General features: G+C 39.6%; 1 protein-coding gene across 2 annotated transcripts in view; it reads left to right on the top strand.

Annotated features, from left to right (window-relative positions):
- Positions 1 to 15,384, top strand: part of CTNNA2 (catenin alpha 2) — a 1,072,635-nt gene that overhangs the window by 957,522 nt on the left and 99,729 nt on the right. For both annotated transcript variants that reach the window (XM_084900771.1, XM_084900770.1), the window contains exon 10: positions 14,746 to 14,838. In XM_084900771.1, the coding sequence (XP_084756897.1) occupies positions 14,746 to 14,838 (93 nt within the window). The remainder of the gene's footprint in view (positions 1 to 14,745; positions 14,839 to 15,384) is intronic.

Here is a 15,384-nt window from a genome sequence, read left to right on the forward strand (position 1 = left end):
GAGTGTTTTGAAACAAGAAATTGTCAGGCCCATTATGGACTTCCAGATTTAGAATCCTTCAGTGAAATGCAAGCTTAAGTACCCAGGTGATTCCCATGATGGAGAAATCTAGAAAAACACTGGGAAAGAGAAATCTTCTTTATGGCTCTCCCTGGTCTGTCTTCATTAGGCAGATGTCAAAGAAGATGGACACAGACTAAGACTTAGAGGAAGGGAAAACATTTATCTATCTATCTATCTATCTATCTATCTATCTATCTATCACTTAAAAAAAAAAAGATCCCTGTGTCTAGTCCATACCAAAAAACAGGTGCCTCAGAATCTGAAAATGGATCTCAGCCATCAATGTTTTTCTTTAATGCTTCTTGGGAGGTTTCTGTAGTTTCTTTAATGTTTCTTGGGAGTTTGTTCATCCATGGTTAAAAAGGACAAAAACAGAGACCTGGAGCTGACCTCCATTTTGTAGCAACTTAGCTGCATGATCAAGGGCAAGTCCTCTATGGCCTTTGGAATAATTCTCTTTGGTAAAATGAATGCTGGTGGAGTACCGGAGAAAATGTTTGGTTTAGATCAGGGATTTTCAACCTTGGCTGGACACTTGAATCATCCAGTGGAATTAAAAAACAAAAATCTACTGATGGGCCCTGGCCATGTAGCTCAGTTGATTGGAGCATTGTCCCATTGCCAAAAGGTTTTGGGTTTGATTCTCTGTCAAGGCACATACCTATATTGCAGGTCACATGGATCTTTATCTCTCTCCTCCTCCTCCTCTTCCTCCTTTTCCCTCTCTCCCTTCCTTCCTTTCTAAAGTCAATTAAAACAAAACAAAACAAAAACAAAAACAAAAAACAACAACCATATCCTTGTGTGATGTTAAGAAACCCCCCACAAAATATACCTACGGGCAAGCCCCAATCCAGCATCTCAAGTCAGGCCTCTGTATCGGTATTTTTTGTTTAATGTTTCAGGTGATTAGAATATGCAACCAAGGCCAGAACCATTGCATTAGCAGGTTTCTAAAATCCTTTATGGGTTATACATTATATTTCTATATGAGTTAGTCACCGATTTCCTGTAGCCAGTGTCAAGTTATTTGCAGAAAACAGACCAAATTACCAAACATTCCCCTTCAAATTTCTTCTCTCACCATGCATTAGTATTTACTGTTTTATGGTTGCTCATGTAATGATATAACAGGAGTTAACCTTCTAGGGAACACTTATTTGCTTGATACCTTATAACAGGCTATCCTTCTCATGAGTGGTAGGCATGAGAATGCTTTTACATAGGATGACTTGACAATTAAAGATAATAACTTACTTGCTCAGGGGACAGAATGATCCATTTTCATATCTCACACTAGTTGCATTATGCCAGTGCTCTTCAAATTGCAATGTGTCTAAGAATTAACCCGAGGACCCTGTAAAATGTGGACTATGATACAGAAGGGCTGGGGTGACCTGAGATTCTGAGTTTTTAACTCACCCCCAGCGGGGAGACCTCCTGTGGGCCTGTGGACAATGCTTTCAGTAATAAAGCTTATCCCTTATTCTGTACCGATGAACCTTGAACCAGACTCCTATCTTTAGGAATTAGGGTCTCATGGGCCCAGGTACATACAGATTCCCCCCCCCCCCACCCCGAACATATTCATCCAGAGGCCTGCTGTTTTCTGCAAAGTGCACCCCTTGGGAGATTTGCCCATATTGTAGACATGGTGCTTATAACATGTTTTTTTGCACTTCTTCCTTGTGAATTCTCTTAAAAGTCTAGGGTAGATTCTTTGGAACATTCTCAAACTGAGGATAGACAGAATATTTGGAAAAGCTAAGTCTGTTGAAACAATGGAGGATGTAATGTGGTTCAGGTAAATGTAAGGCAATAAATATGAAGGGGTGAGGAACATTACTAGAGAAGAGGTAGGAAATGACGTCGGCACAGAGGGCTTCACTGAACAGAGGCAAAGCCTTCTAGGACTGAGCCGTTTGGACAACTTATCTTCTGGTTTGAAAGCAAACAAATACCAGAGCAGTCTTTATATTTATAACAGTGTCAGATTCTAGGGGTTGGCAGACTTCATTGTTAAGTGTAGTAAATATCTTAGGGTTTGTGGATCACATAGCATAAGGCCTCACGTGTCTGTGTGTGTATTGGTTAAATACCATTGTTTGCTTGAAGACCATACAAAAACAAGCCACTGGCTACATTCAGTGCATGGGCATAGCTTGTTAATCATATTTCCTCACTAAATAATGCCGATTAAAAATGTACCTCTGTATCTGAACACATAGTATATTCTTATTTGAAAAAATAGGATTTAAGCCCTTTGAAAGTTAGAAAATTACACAGGCTTCAGGGAATGTTGTAATTGTAATTATTGCTCACTTAAATAAGAGTATTTCCATTGACCATAAGCCCCCAAATACCTTAATAGCCCCTTTTCTCTCTCCCTTCCTCTATGTGAACACACCATATCATTGGTGCTCCCACAACAAGTACTCTTGCTAAACCCAGATCCCATGGAGAAACAATGCACAACCCATTTGTGGCAAAAGCCCATAGTTACGTAAACAGAAAGCCTGAAGAGGACAAAGCAGAACAGAACCAAGATGCATAGAATTTCCTCCTTCCTTCCATGCTCTTCTCTGGGACTATTAATCAGAGAGCTGTCCTCAGCTTTTTTTTCCTCTTCTTCATCCCCCCAACCCCTTTCATCATAGCAGGCAGGCTGGCCATTCACCCAGGTGACTGTTTCAGCTCAGGGAAAAGCTCATCCACTGAGGATGACAGCAAAATAGTTCTCCTGTAGAAAGTCGTCAAGCCGAGGCTCATGTGAAGGGCATTGTGGGATTGGCCTATGTCTTGGAGCATGGCTTATATATAATACATAACCTTGGTTGCGAGTTGACATGTGCTTTTGCAAGCACAGCTGCTCATTCCTTCTAGACCTGGCCATGGTCTCCTGAGGGCTTGCTGACGAAACCAGGATACATCTGGGGTCCAAGCCTGGCCAGGGTTCTGTACTGAGATATCTGCATCAGTTGCCCAACAAGGTGGAAGTAATTACTTGAAGGTCACCTTGGAAGGAAAGAGGTTCCATGTGGCAGGGTCCTTTTGGAGTTGGTTCCCAGGTGACATGAATGAATATGGAGCTCACACGCTGACACTGCTCTGCTCTATTCTGAGCACCAAGGAAATGTGTTCGCTTTAGAGCTGAGCAGCTCTGGCATACTTGTAGGCATCAGGAGGGGGTTGTGACCCATAGAAGGAAGGGGATGCAGGGCAACAAGGGAGTCTCCAGCTTGGGAGAGATTTGTAAAAGCTTGGCTATCAATGAAGTCAGGAGGCTTTTTCTGGCTGTGTCCTATAGGACCGAGGCAAGAAAAAGCTGCAGATAAGAAAAAGTGAGGGGGGTGCTTGTACTGACTGGGCTAATGATGTTGGATAAGGGGGAAAAACTTAGGAGACCTGAAGTTGTGAGTCCCGAGGTCTGTAAATCAAAGTTGTGAGTCCTGAGGTCTCTGTTGCAAATGTTCAGTCTGCCTTGTTATGCAAAAGCAGTCATAGACAAGACGAAGTGAATGGGCAAAGACGTGTCCCAGTAAGACTCTTCATGAAATCAGGTGATCAGAGGCAGTCAAGATAGAAAGTTTTAGATAAAGACGACAGAGCTCAAAGAAAGATCACTGTCCTTGCATATTTCTCTGACAACTTCGACACTTCTACAATGTACATTTTAAAGTTCTTATGAACTCAGGGACATGTTAATTGGGTTAAGATGTTATATGAGGAGGAATATATTGGAGAACATTATTTTCTCTAGGAGGAGAAAGTATTACCTTAGTGAACAGTTACTTTGATTAATCAGTTAGCGTACTTTGCTGGGCAACAGTCCTAAGAGGGCATAGGACTCAACAGAAGTAAGTGCAGGAGATCAGAAAATGCTTAGGAACCAGGATTGTATCTTCTGTGTGCAAGATCTTATACAGGGAACCATAGGGGCCACAGGGATAAACAAAACCATATATCAAGGAGGCTGAAATTTATTTGAACACACACAATATCTATGTAGCATGGGGCAAAAGTAGGTCTGTGTGGAAAAGAATACATTAATAAATAAATAATATAAGAGTAAATTGTGTTTCGCATACTCACAACTGTAAACTTGCTTTGGCTCCATCCCGTAGGTGTATCTATATTTCTAATTCCATATGTATGTATTCATTCATCTATTCATACATACCACAGATAAGGAATGAGACAGTAGTACATGGTGATAGTACGTGGTGAGTAGCTGCCAGTGGTGGAGGCAATAACTCCAGCGAGCTTTAGAATAAAGATCTGTGTGAATGAAAAGTCTTCAGGATTTGAATGGAACCTGAGCTGATTGCTAAGAGGTTATTTGGTGGAGGTACTTGCCTCTGCTGGCCTGTACCCCCCCAAAACAAACAAACAAACAAACAAACAAACAAACAAAAAAACCCAACACGCCCTGGGGCATAAAGTAGAAGAAGTGGGGGACTTGTGACTGTCACCCTCATTAAGTTGTAATTCTGTACAAAGGGGCCTGAGCTCAGGTGTAATATTGGTTAGGGTGGTTAGAATCTCTCTGCACTGTGGTTATGGCCTTAACTCCATACTTGTGCCTATCATCTTGAAACATCTGAGACCAGGCAATGGAGAATACCTACACCTGTATTTATTTATTTAGATATTCTGCAAACATTCATCGGCTTCTGTTAACAGTCAAGTACTGGATGCCTCAGTGAAAGCCACCAATATGCAGTAGGAGATATTCCTCTCACATAATGAAAGTCACTTAATATTTCACTTAATTACATGCGACTCTGAGAAACCAAATAAGAGGGGAGAATAATTCAGTTCTTCAGTGAAAGGATGGACCAAACAAAACCCCAGGATGCCTATAGTCATTAAAAGGGCATTGAACTTTTTGCATGTTTTAGTAACATGCTCAGTCTTTCCTATCCTTTTCACACAAGCACACGTTATTGATGAACAGACATCAAGAAGGCATTAGGTGGTACTTTATTGCATTATCTCAAGCCACTGAGGTTTTTATATATGAAGGGCATAGATTTATGCTGTGTGATTCAGCTATGAAGCAAGCACATCAATTTGCTCATGAATGTGAACTGGTGATTACCTCCATTAAAGTCACTGGGGCAGACTGATCACTTTAATTTGGGCAGAGGCATGCAAACAGCATTTGCTCGTGGTGTGTGTGTGTGTACCTAAGAATACAGGCAGGAGAGCTGTTTTGCATCCCTGAGGAGCCCTAGGAGTGCAGATTTGTGTTCTCATAGATGTATAAGTACAGGCGAGGGGAGGAAGCCTGGTGGGACCAGGAAGACATTGCTTCCTAGGACCATGTGGAGGGATATTGTGTGAGGTTCATTTAGTATTAGCTGCTGAGTGCCAATTTGATGGTAAACTTCAAAACGAATGGCATCTAAAACATAATCTTGTTCCCGATTCCAGAGCATGGAACTCGGCACCCTTCTAGGGGTGACTAGGTTATGGCAAGTTGAATGGTGCTCTACGTCACATGGCATGAAGGAACTTGTGAGATTTAGTAAAATAAAAAAAAAAAATTGGAATTGAGTACCTGTGCTTTTGTCCAGTAGGAGTTCACAGTCTAGCTGGGGATGCATGAAATGACTCTTTAGCAATCCTTATTTCTGCTGTGGTTTGTAGAATGAAGGTTGGAAAGACATTCAGATTATATGGTGGCCAAGAAGGCAAGGGGAAACAGTGTTGAAGAATATAAGCTATAATATCTATGACACTGGTCAATTCATTCATTACAGGGGACCTTTCAGGAGGCACTACGGCCATATGTAAACAAGTGCCATAACAGTGTCCCTGACCCAGAAAGTACCCTTTTGACAGGAGCAAAAATTGGATGCTTGAAGATGTATGTAACTGTTTTAGGTAATAGCGAACATCAAAGGCTTCTTTAAATGTATGACAACAGGAAACTGACCTACCAAATAATAAAAATGTTTGGGAATCTTATTCAATTATTAAAAAAAATAATTACAAGTACATATGAAGAGTCTTGAAAATACTTGCCCTATAAGAGATTAAACAGTGACACAAAGATACATACTGAGATTGCAACTTCATAAAAATTATTTGTAATTAAAGGATAAACTATGCAAGTAATCACATACAGACACCCCTTTACTCTCTTAATCACTGCTTCCATTTCATTTCCTTTGTCATAACTTTTATAATACGAACTTTAAAAAATGCATGTACTTAATTTCATCAAAATATAAGCTACTCTAGGAAATATAAAAATATGGATCACCTCTGTATATGGCAGATTTTAGGTACTCAGTATTTGCATGGCTGAATACATATATCAGTGTTTGGGTGTTATTAAAATATTTCTTTTACGCCAAAACCGGTTTGGCTCAGTGGTAGAGCGTTGGTCTGCAGACTGAAAGGTCCCAGGTTCTATTCCGGTCAGGGGCATGTACGTTGGTTGCGGGCACATCCCCAGTGGGGGGTGTGCAGGAGGCAGCTGGTCGATGTTTCTCTCTCATCGACATTTCTAGCTCTCTACCTCTCTCCCTTCCTCTCTGTAAAAAAAAAAAAAAATTCAATAAAATATATTTTTAAAAAATTAAAAATATATATATTTCTTTTATTTCCTAGTGACCGATAACAATATGAAAATAATAGCTGTCAAATCTTTATTGGGTGTTGGGTTAGGCACTCTATCCATTTTTTTTAAATTTCAATTTTATCACTTTATATTTATCTTGTATGTTAGACAAAATATATTGTATGGTTGACAAAAATGAGGCTCACAGCACTAAAGCACCATGCTCATTGGTAAGAGTAAGAGTCAAGATGTGACCTTCACTGCCTGATTTTAAAGCCAGGCTCTTACTGTTATATGATTTTTAAAAAGTAAAATATATAAAATTATTATCAAATGCTTTAGAAAAGCCATTAAAAATGGAACCATGAAGTGATATTTCTCATTTCCTTCTGTCCCTGTGTCTTGGTGCCTCTACTGAGACATCCCTCCCAGATCAGATGATCCCTGTTTTCTCCTTTATCCTTCAGATTTGTTATAGGGGTGTCGAACTCAATCAGAGAAGGGGCCAAAATCTAAAATCCAGCCTAAATCGCGGGCCGAACGGTTTACTGAACAGTCATAAACTGACAATGTCATAAACTGACAGCGGAGTGCAGTGATGACAGCGCGGTGCGGACCACATTGCAAGGCCTGGCGGGCTGGATTTGGCCCACGGGCCTTGTGTTTGACACATGTGCTTCAGAACCTCAGTTATTAGAATCGGGTTGACAAACTCATCTCAGTCTAAGGCAGTTGCATTTTAAAAGGATTCCAGGCTGTTAGGCGTGGCTCAGTGGCTGAGCATCAACCTATGAACCAGGATGTTATGGTTCCATTCCTGGTCAGGCCATATGTCCTGGTTGCAGGCTTGATCCCCAGTGCTGGGCATGCAGGATGCAGCTGATCAATGATTCTCTTTCATCATTGATGTTTCTATGTGTCTCTCCTTACCCCTTCCTCTCTAAAATCAATAAAAATATATTTTTAAAAAATATTCCAAAAATACCTGAGCCAGGAACAGACACAGCTGCAGATGTTATCTGGGGTGGCCAGACCATTGGGGTGCTCCTCATCAAGTTGTGAAAGTCACCATTACGTCTTCTCTTAGGACCATCCTTGGTGAAGGTCCATCATCATCTTAAGGTCAAATCCCCATCTTAACATCAGCTGCTCTGCCTTGCCTCTCAGGGATCTTGGGGAAGTGTATTTTATCTCTTACTGAATTGTAAAATTCCATCTGTAATAGGGGAGGCATGTTCTATAGGACCCTTGAAATTCTAGACAAGACAGGCACATATAAGTGCCCTTTAAAAAAATATATATTTTATTTACTTTTTACAGAGAGGAAGAGAGAGGGATAGAGAGTTAGAAACATCGATGATAGAGAAACATCGATCAGCTGCCTCTTGCACACCCCTTACTGGGGATGTGCCCACAACCAAGATACATGACCTTCACCGGAATTGAACCTGGGACCTTTTAGTCTGCAGGCTGACGCTCTATCGGATAGAGTCTATCCACTGAGCCAAACCATTTTCGGCATAAGTGCCTTTTTAGTGTGTTCATCCCATCAGTGTGCATAACTGAATAAATCTTCAGACAGAGACCACAGCATTCTTCACTGCCATGATCATTAGCAAGAATAGATGTGTGTGGAATTTGGGCATCTCTGTTGTTTTTATGATTTTTTGTGGCCATATGATGTAGTGACTGGAAATTCCGTAAATTCCCTTTTAATAGTAAATAAGTTCATTTTATCCTCAAATTTACAATGTTGAGGAGGAAGATTGTTATAAAACTCTGAATTGCTATTCTGATTTATTTCATTAGTGTATTATTGAAACATCAGTAGATATCATCAAGCTGTAAAAATTTATGAAATGATATAGTGTTAGGGGGTTTAGTGCACCGAATATTCATTGGCATCTGAAATAGACCAGAATCACGAATATTAAAACACACACACACACACACACACACACACACACACACACACACACACACAAAACAAACAAAAAACAACAAACACCTGTAATTTGATTTCCAGGGCCAAGAAGGAAGAAAATGTTCTGTTCTTTTTTATGCACCTCATATCACTGTGGAGATAAATGTCTAAATACTTTATTAGCAGAGATTTTTAATATCTGATTAAAGCTAAGCCTTCTAGGCATTTGGTTTTTCTTTAAGTGTTCAAATAAGACTATAGCATTTTTGAGATGGAGCTGCTTTCTGTAGCAATGTCCACACAAAACCAAATTTCATAGCCATGATATGCTACTCATCTGGAACTTTGAGCTATGCAGGATGCTTTTTGTGATTAAAAATACCTTGTGTTTTAAGTGGTTGCAATATATTTTCATGAGGGTTCCACTCCTTTCTGATTTTTGTCAATTTTAACTCTCCCATCAGTGTACCTGGAATTTCTCTGCTTGATTCTTGTTAAGATAAAATGATTATTAAAAGTTAAAAAGGGCCCGACTGGCATGGGTCAGTGGTTGAGCATCAACCTATGAACCAGGAGGTCATGGTTCCATTCCAGGCCAGGGCACATGCCCAGGTTGCAGGCTCAATCCCCAAGGGTTGTGCAGGAGGCAGCCAATCAATAATTTCCTCTCATCTTTGATGCTTCTATTTTTCTCTCCCTTACTCTCTGAAATCAATAAAAATATATTTTAAAAATAATTAGGGATGGATGCCAATTGCAGTATAAATTCAGATCAAGGAGCAAGTTACTTTCTTGGAAACAGCACCAGCCTTCCTTGCTGGTTTACTGTCTTTCTAAGCTGCCGATGATATTATTGTTTGCTTCATCTACTTATACAATGTGCTTCCAGAAGAGCAGACAATATAATTTTTGAGCATCCAGGAGATTATGCTAATCAGCAATCAGAAAAGAAACATTGTCAGATGGATCTCTTAACTCTCTCTGGCATGTTTACTGACTCCCACCCAGGAGTTCTGATTGCTCCTTTTCCCGAATCCATACCGTTCTTGTAGAAAACACACAATTTAGTGATGACTACTAACCTTCCTTCTTTTTTCCAAGATAACCATATTCAAGGCAGTAAGTCAGAGGTAGAAAACTTGGCCTAGTATTTTCAGTTGCTACTTCCCCAAATCCATTAAGCTCCCAGAGTTATGCAGGAGGGCAGGGTGTAGGAGAATGGATAGAGCGGGTGGCTCTTCCTTTCATAAAAGATTGCTAGGAATTTAGTATGATCAGTTCAACAAGGAGCTGTGCCCCCTTTATTCATGGACCTCGTCACTTTCAGAAATCCCAAATCAGTCCAAGTAGCACAGCATTTAATAGTCAATGAAGTACTTTATTGTTTTCCAAGCCTCTAGGAAGGTCAAATGATTCTTATTGTTTACCTTATTGAAGGTAAACAATTCAAGAGTGGAGGAAGCAGAGGTCTGAGCCAACCCATAAATGCTACTTGCTTGATTGACTCAAGCAGGTTTCAAAAAATTCTATTACATTTATTCATACTAGTCCTGGCTGGTGTGGCTCAGTTGGTTGGAGTGTCGTCATCTTCTACACTGAAAGGTCAAGGGTTGAATTCCCAATCAGCGCACATACATAGGTTTTAGGTTTAATCCCCAGTTGGGGTGTGTGCCAGAGGTAGCTGCTCAATGCTTCTCTGTCACATCAGTGTTTTTCTCCTTCTCTCTCTGTTCTCCTCTCTCTAAAAAAAACAATGAGTATGCCCTCCCGTAAGGATTAAAAAAATAAATAAAAAATTGTATCATGCTGCTCAATATCTTTTGAGGGTAAATCTAGTAACACAAATATACTAATTGTCTATTGTCTACATTGTTATTGACATTAATCTTTTAAATGTCTAATTATTCTAGTCTATTCCCTTCCTCTTCTCTTTGAATTAGGAAAATTAACATGCTAAATCATTTTGTTTTTAAAGAGAGAATATTGTGATTTGGAATATAGGACATTTTTATCAGAGTTCCTGATATTATAAGAGCAATAGTTAAATATTTGGTCATTTAAATCAGCTATTAAAAACATTGTGTGCTGGTGTTGAAATGTTAGGTGACAACTCAAGCTGCAATATTGCTTGGGAGTTTCCTTAAGGCTGAAATGTAGTATTTGCTGCCAGAATTCTAGAAATCACAATATATAAAACCATATTCAGAGTTACTACAATGCCTATGATCTAGTGAGAAGCAGAAAGGGAAGCCAAAGGAGAATAAGAAAGGTAGGAATTTGAATTGAGTCCATGACCAATTTAAAATATACAAGCCTGCCTATGGAGATAGTGAAATCCTTAGCATCATATTGGAAATATTTTCAGAATGTTTCAGAGTACAATAAAGGGAAGTGGAATTCTGATTTTTGTGGACTTAAAGAGCAGGAATATATTGCAGAATGGAGGCTGCCAGACTTTAGCATTTATTGGTCAGTAAATTAAAGAGAATAAAAACTGGAGAACTATCTGGAGTTGCCAACTCTTTATTATTTTTTTTGCTAAGTGTTGCTGGTACTATTGCCCTTACTAAGACTTATGTTGGGCAGTGATGTTCCCACATTAGATCTAAGTCATACTGAGGATGAAGAACAAAGGATGAAGAAACATTTCAAAAGATACACAAGGAAAAATTAATTATCACCATGTACAAGTCACTGATTGGCATATCCTCTCAGCCAGCTTTTCTCAGCCCTAAGGCTCCTAGGTATAGTAGCTTCTTTCTAGGGACCTGCAGCTGGCAAGGGCAGGAGGCTGAGGTCTGGAAAGATGGTGTATCAGTCACCTGTTAGAGTATTCCAGTTAGAGGTTCCTCTCACATGCTTAGGCTAGTACTGTTCTGTTGTCTGCAAACGTAACTCCACCCATGCTCAGAGTTCTTTACTTATTCTCTGCCTCTGAGAGTTATACAAGTACAAAAAAAGTGTTTCACCAGAGCTGGGGATGTAATAGATCATGGTTACTATGTTGTTGTTTTTTAAACAAAAATATTTTGGAAAATTTTGAGTGAAAGTAGAGCATTCATAATGAACCATCATATATTATTATCCATCTTCAATAATTATGAACTAATGGTCAATCTTGTTTGTTTTCTATACTTATAACCATTTTCCCTTGCCCTAGAAAATGTAAAGAAATTCACAAACATGATTTCATCCATAAGCATCTCCATATTTATCTCTAAAAGCCATGACACTTAAAAAATAACTCATATTGTTAGCATACTTTAAAATATCAGTTCCTTTTTATCCATCTTTAAAAATGATATATTTAAATAAAAGTAATATGAGAACTCAAAAAGCCTGTCTTTACAGATTAAATTCTTCAGGAAAATAAAAATTTAGATTGCATGAAATTGTCTTTTCTAAAGAAAAAAAAAAACTCCTTAATATCATCAAATATTTAAGCAATACTTAAATTTATTTGTTTTACAATGTACTTTTATTATGTATTTTTAAAATTTATTTAATTGTATATTATGGGTGTATTATACTTTATTCTATTTAGGAATCAAAAAAGATCTGGCTTTATCTTACCAGTTTATTATCATCAGGATTTTCATGATTGCGTTTATGTGGTTTTATTTCATATTAGTGATCTGGTGCATGAAATGTGTGCATGGGGAGGAAGGTCTCTCAGCCCGGCCTGCACCCTCTCCAATCTGGGACTCCTCAAGGGGTGTCTGACTGCCGGTTTAGGCCCGATCCCATAGGAATCAGGACATCCTGATGTTTGAGGAAAGTCAGACATCCCTCTCATAATCTGGAACCACTGGCTCCTAACTCGGAGCACCAGCAGGTCTTCCATTATTTTTATTTATTTTTTATTTTTTAGGCCAAAAGTCTATTATTTTTAATTAAAACTGAAAAACTGTCAGGGACAGGAATGACAAGAGGACCCATCCTAGGTGGATGAGATCCTGGGGGTGGGGAGTGGGGAACATTGTTGACACCATTGTCAGAATTCAAATGGGGTCTATGGATTGAACCTTAATACCATTTGAACGGAGATTTCCTCACGTGATTGGGTGGAGAATTGTTATGTAGGAGTGTCTGCTTTGGGGAAATACACAGGGGAGTATCTGAGCATCCAGTCATGTGTAGAGTATGCTCTCAAACAGCTCAGAAAAAGACTAGGGGCAATGGGCATATATGTGTATAAATAAATGTACATACTCACACACAGTCTAACCTTGCTATTTTGGACTCCACCTTTGTGCACCTGCCTACTTGCTAAGATCTGTAAATCCAGAATCAATTTGGAATATAAAACACACTTGAATACAAATATGATAAAGATTAATAAAATGCAGAATGGAGACAATATGATATAACAGAAAAGAAACTGAGAACTTCTGTTATTAGATTGAGCTCTGCCTCCATGAGCCTCATACCCCTGGGACTTTAGTATCCTGTGAATGGATATAGTAAGGTATATTTATCTTTCTCATGGACTCATTCTGAAGACTAAGTTAAATAGTGAAAACTATCTGAAGAATCAAAGGTAAACTATTAAATATAAGAAAGTACATCATAATGTTTGGAATTCAGTCTGTGGTTTCTCATAGTATATATTCTTACTGTAATAGATTTCACATGTCCCCAAAAGCTTCAAAACTGGATTATCTGGACTAATGATTCACTATAGTGGTATTCAAAGGTATTTCTAGTATTACCATCTATCCATCCCCTTTTGCTGATCAGGAATAGTCCTCAGAGTCATCTCTAGTTCTCTGCTCTTCCCACTTCTTCCCCTGTCTGAGGTCCCTTTCACACTAGGAACTATACACATGTGTAGTGCAGCGTGACCTCCCAGGGCATTAAGATGTGGTAGGAAAACAGCCTGATTTTAGAGCAGAAATGAGCCAGATCCAACAGGGCAGGTGGCCAGGAGGCTGCTGGGGATTGTCTCTCTGCTAATCACTTTCTATTTGCCCTCCTCTTCCTGAGCCTGATGGCCCTTCTCTTCTCCTTTGCCCTTTCTAATCCCCATCCTCCTGTCCTCTTGACACAAGCCTGATGGGACTGATCAGTGTTTTGATGGTGGTTTGTGTGCTGTTGCCCTTTGGCCAATCAATTTGACCTTGTATCACCAATTCTCACTCCTTGAAGAGAAAGCATAAGACAAATTGAAATGCTTGACCTGGAAACTTGAATTTATTTCAGCTGGTTTTGGATGGTACCGTGTGTTAAAAATATGAAACTTGCGTGCCTTTATACTAGACCTACATGTTCTCATTTGTGCCATGCTCCACTGTTGCCTAGGGATTATACCAGTCTCTTGTATCTGTTTCTCAGGCCTATGTGGCCCCCAAAAGCATTTGAGTTGGCTACTGTGGACTAGTGTCTTCCTGACAGACTGACAGGCAGCTCTGAGTTCCTTTGGGTAGAAGGCTCTGGTTTTCAGCATAACATGAGTCTCTCTTAAATCCAAAGCATTGCCTGTAGCATCTCTCTCACTGATCAAAATTTAATACTGATTTGGCCAAAATCACACTTTTTGCACTCGGTGAAGAGTCTTAAGGGGACTCACGTGACAGTGTGGGTGGATCAGGGCAGCCCATAGCAGAAAGCAGTTTGAAGCAATAGTTAAATGCAGTAGTGTGTCTGCACGAGAATCCGGAAACAATAATTTGAAGCCAGTGTGAGAGTGGCATTGATGACCTATTTGTTAGGAACAATCCAGGGACATATTGGAAACTCTGTTCAAAATACCATGTTTTTGAAGAAAATGTTTTTGAGAGGCAAAGCAAAGCAAACAAAAGCTAATGATGACCAACCTCATTATTCATGTTTTTGATTGTCCTCTTCGACCCTGAGATCCCATTTACCTAAAGAAGCTACACGGTCCAGAGTTGCAACATGGTATTTTGAACAGGGTTTTCAATATGTCTCAGGATTGTTTCTAATAAATAAGTCATCAATGCCGCCCTCACACTGGCTTCAAATTATTGTTTCACCTATTCTGGAAGAAATGCCTAGCTTACTATTAAAACCAGTAGCATTTGGCTTAATACCGAAAGGTGCTCTTAAGTTTTTTGTGAAGGATTTCTCAAGGATGTGCCCCTCTCCAGGGAAGTTGCAAGGTAATGCTACAGGACCCTTTTCCTCTTTCTCAGTATAATTTTCCCTCAAATTTTCTTCAATACAGGTTGCCAATTTGGCCTGTTCCATCTCCAACAATGAGGAAGGGGTGAAATTGGTGCGAATGGCAGCTACCCAGATTGACAGCCTGTGTCCCCAGGTAAGCCTCAATCCACTTTAAAAGCCTATCAGTGCCCTGGCCAGTGTGACTCACTTAGGTAAGGGTCATTCCATGCACTAAAAGGTCATGGGTTCCATTCCTGGTCAGGGCACATACTCAGGTTTCCGGCACAATCTCCAGTTACAGGGCATGCAGAAGGTAGCCAATCAATGTCTCTTTTCTTTCCTCTGTCTCTAAAATAAAATATGTATTTAAAAAGCCCATTGGTGACCTAATTTTTAGGACCTTCCACATTCTAGCCCTCATGTCACTCCTTCCCTTGTCTTCTTTCCTGGCACTGGAACATGCTAACAACATCCATGAGCTATTTCAAATCCTAGTTTTATAAAAAACAACAACCACAACACAATATCTATTACTGTCTCTTCAGAATCACTGTGGCACTTACTGTCTTTCCCACTCATATTGACTTTGTTTTCTTTGTTTGGGGCTGTTCTTTAAGCCCTCCTTATCTATTTGCCTTGTCTCAACAACTAAATTATAAGCTTTCTCATGTAGGATAAGAGTTATGTTGCTGCCACATCT

This window comes from Pipistrellus hanaki, assembly GCF_964339955.1.
Source record: "Pipistrellus hanaki genome assembly, chromosome: 12".
NCBI lineage: Eukaryota > Metazoa > Chordata > Mammalia > Chiroptera > Vespertilionidae > Pipistrellus > Pipistrellus hanaki.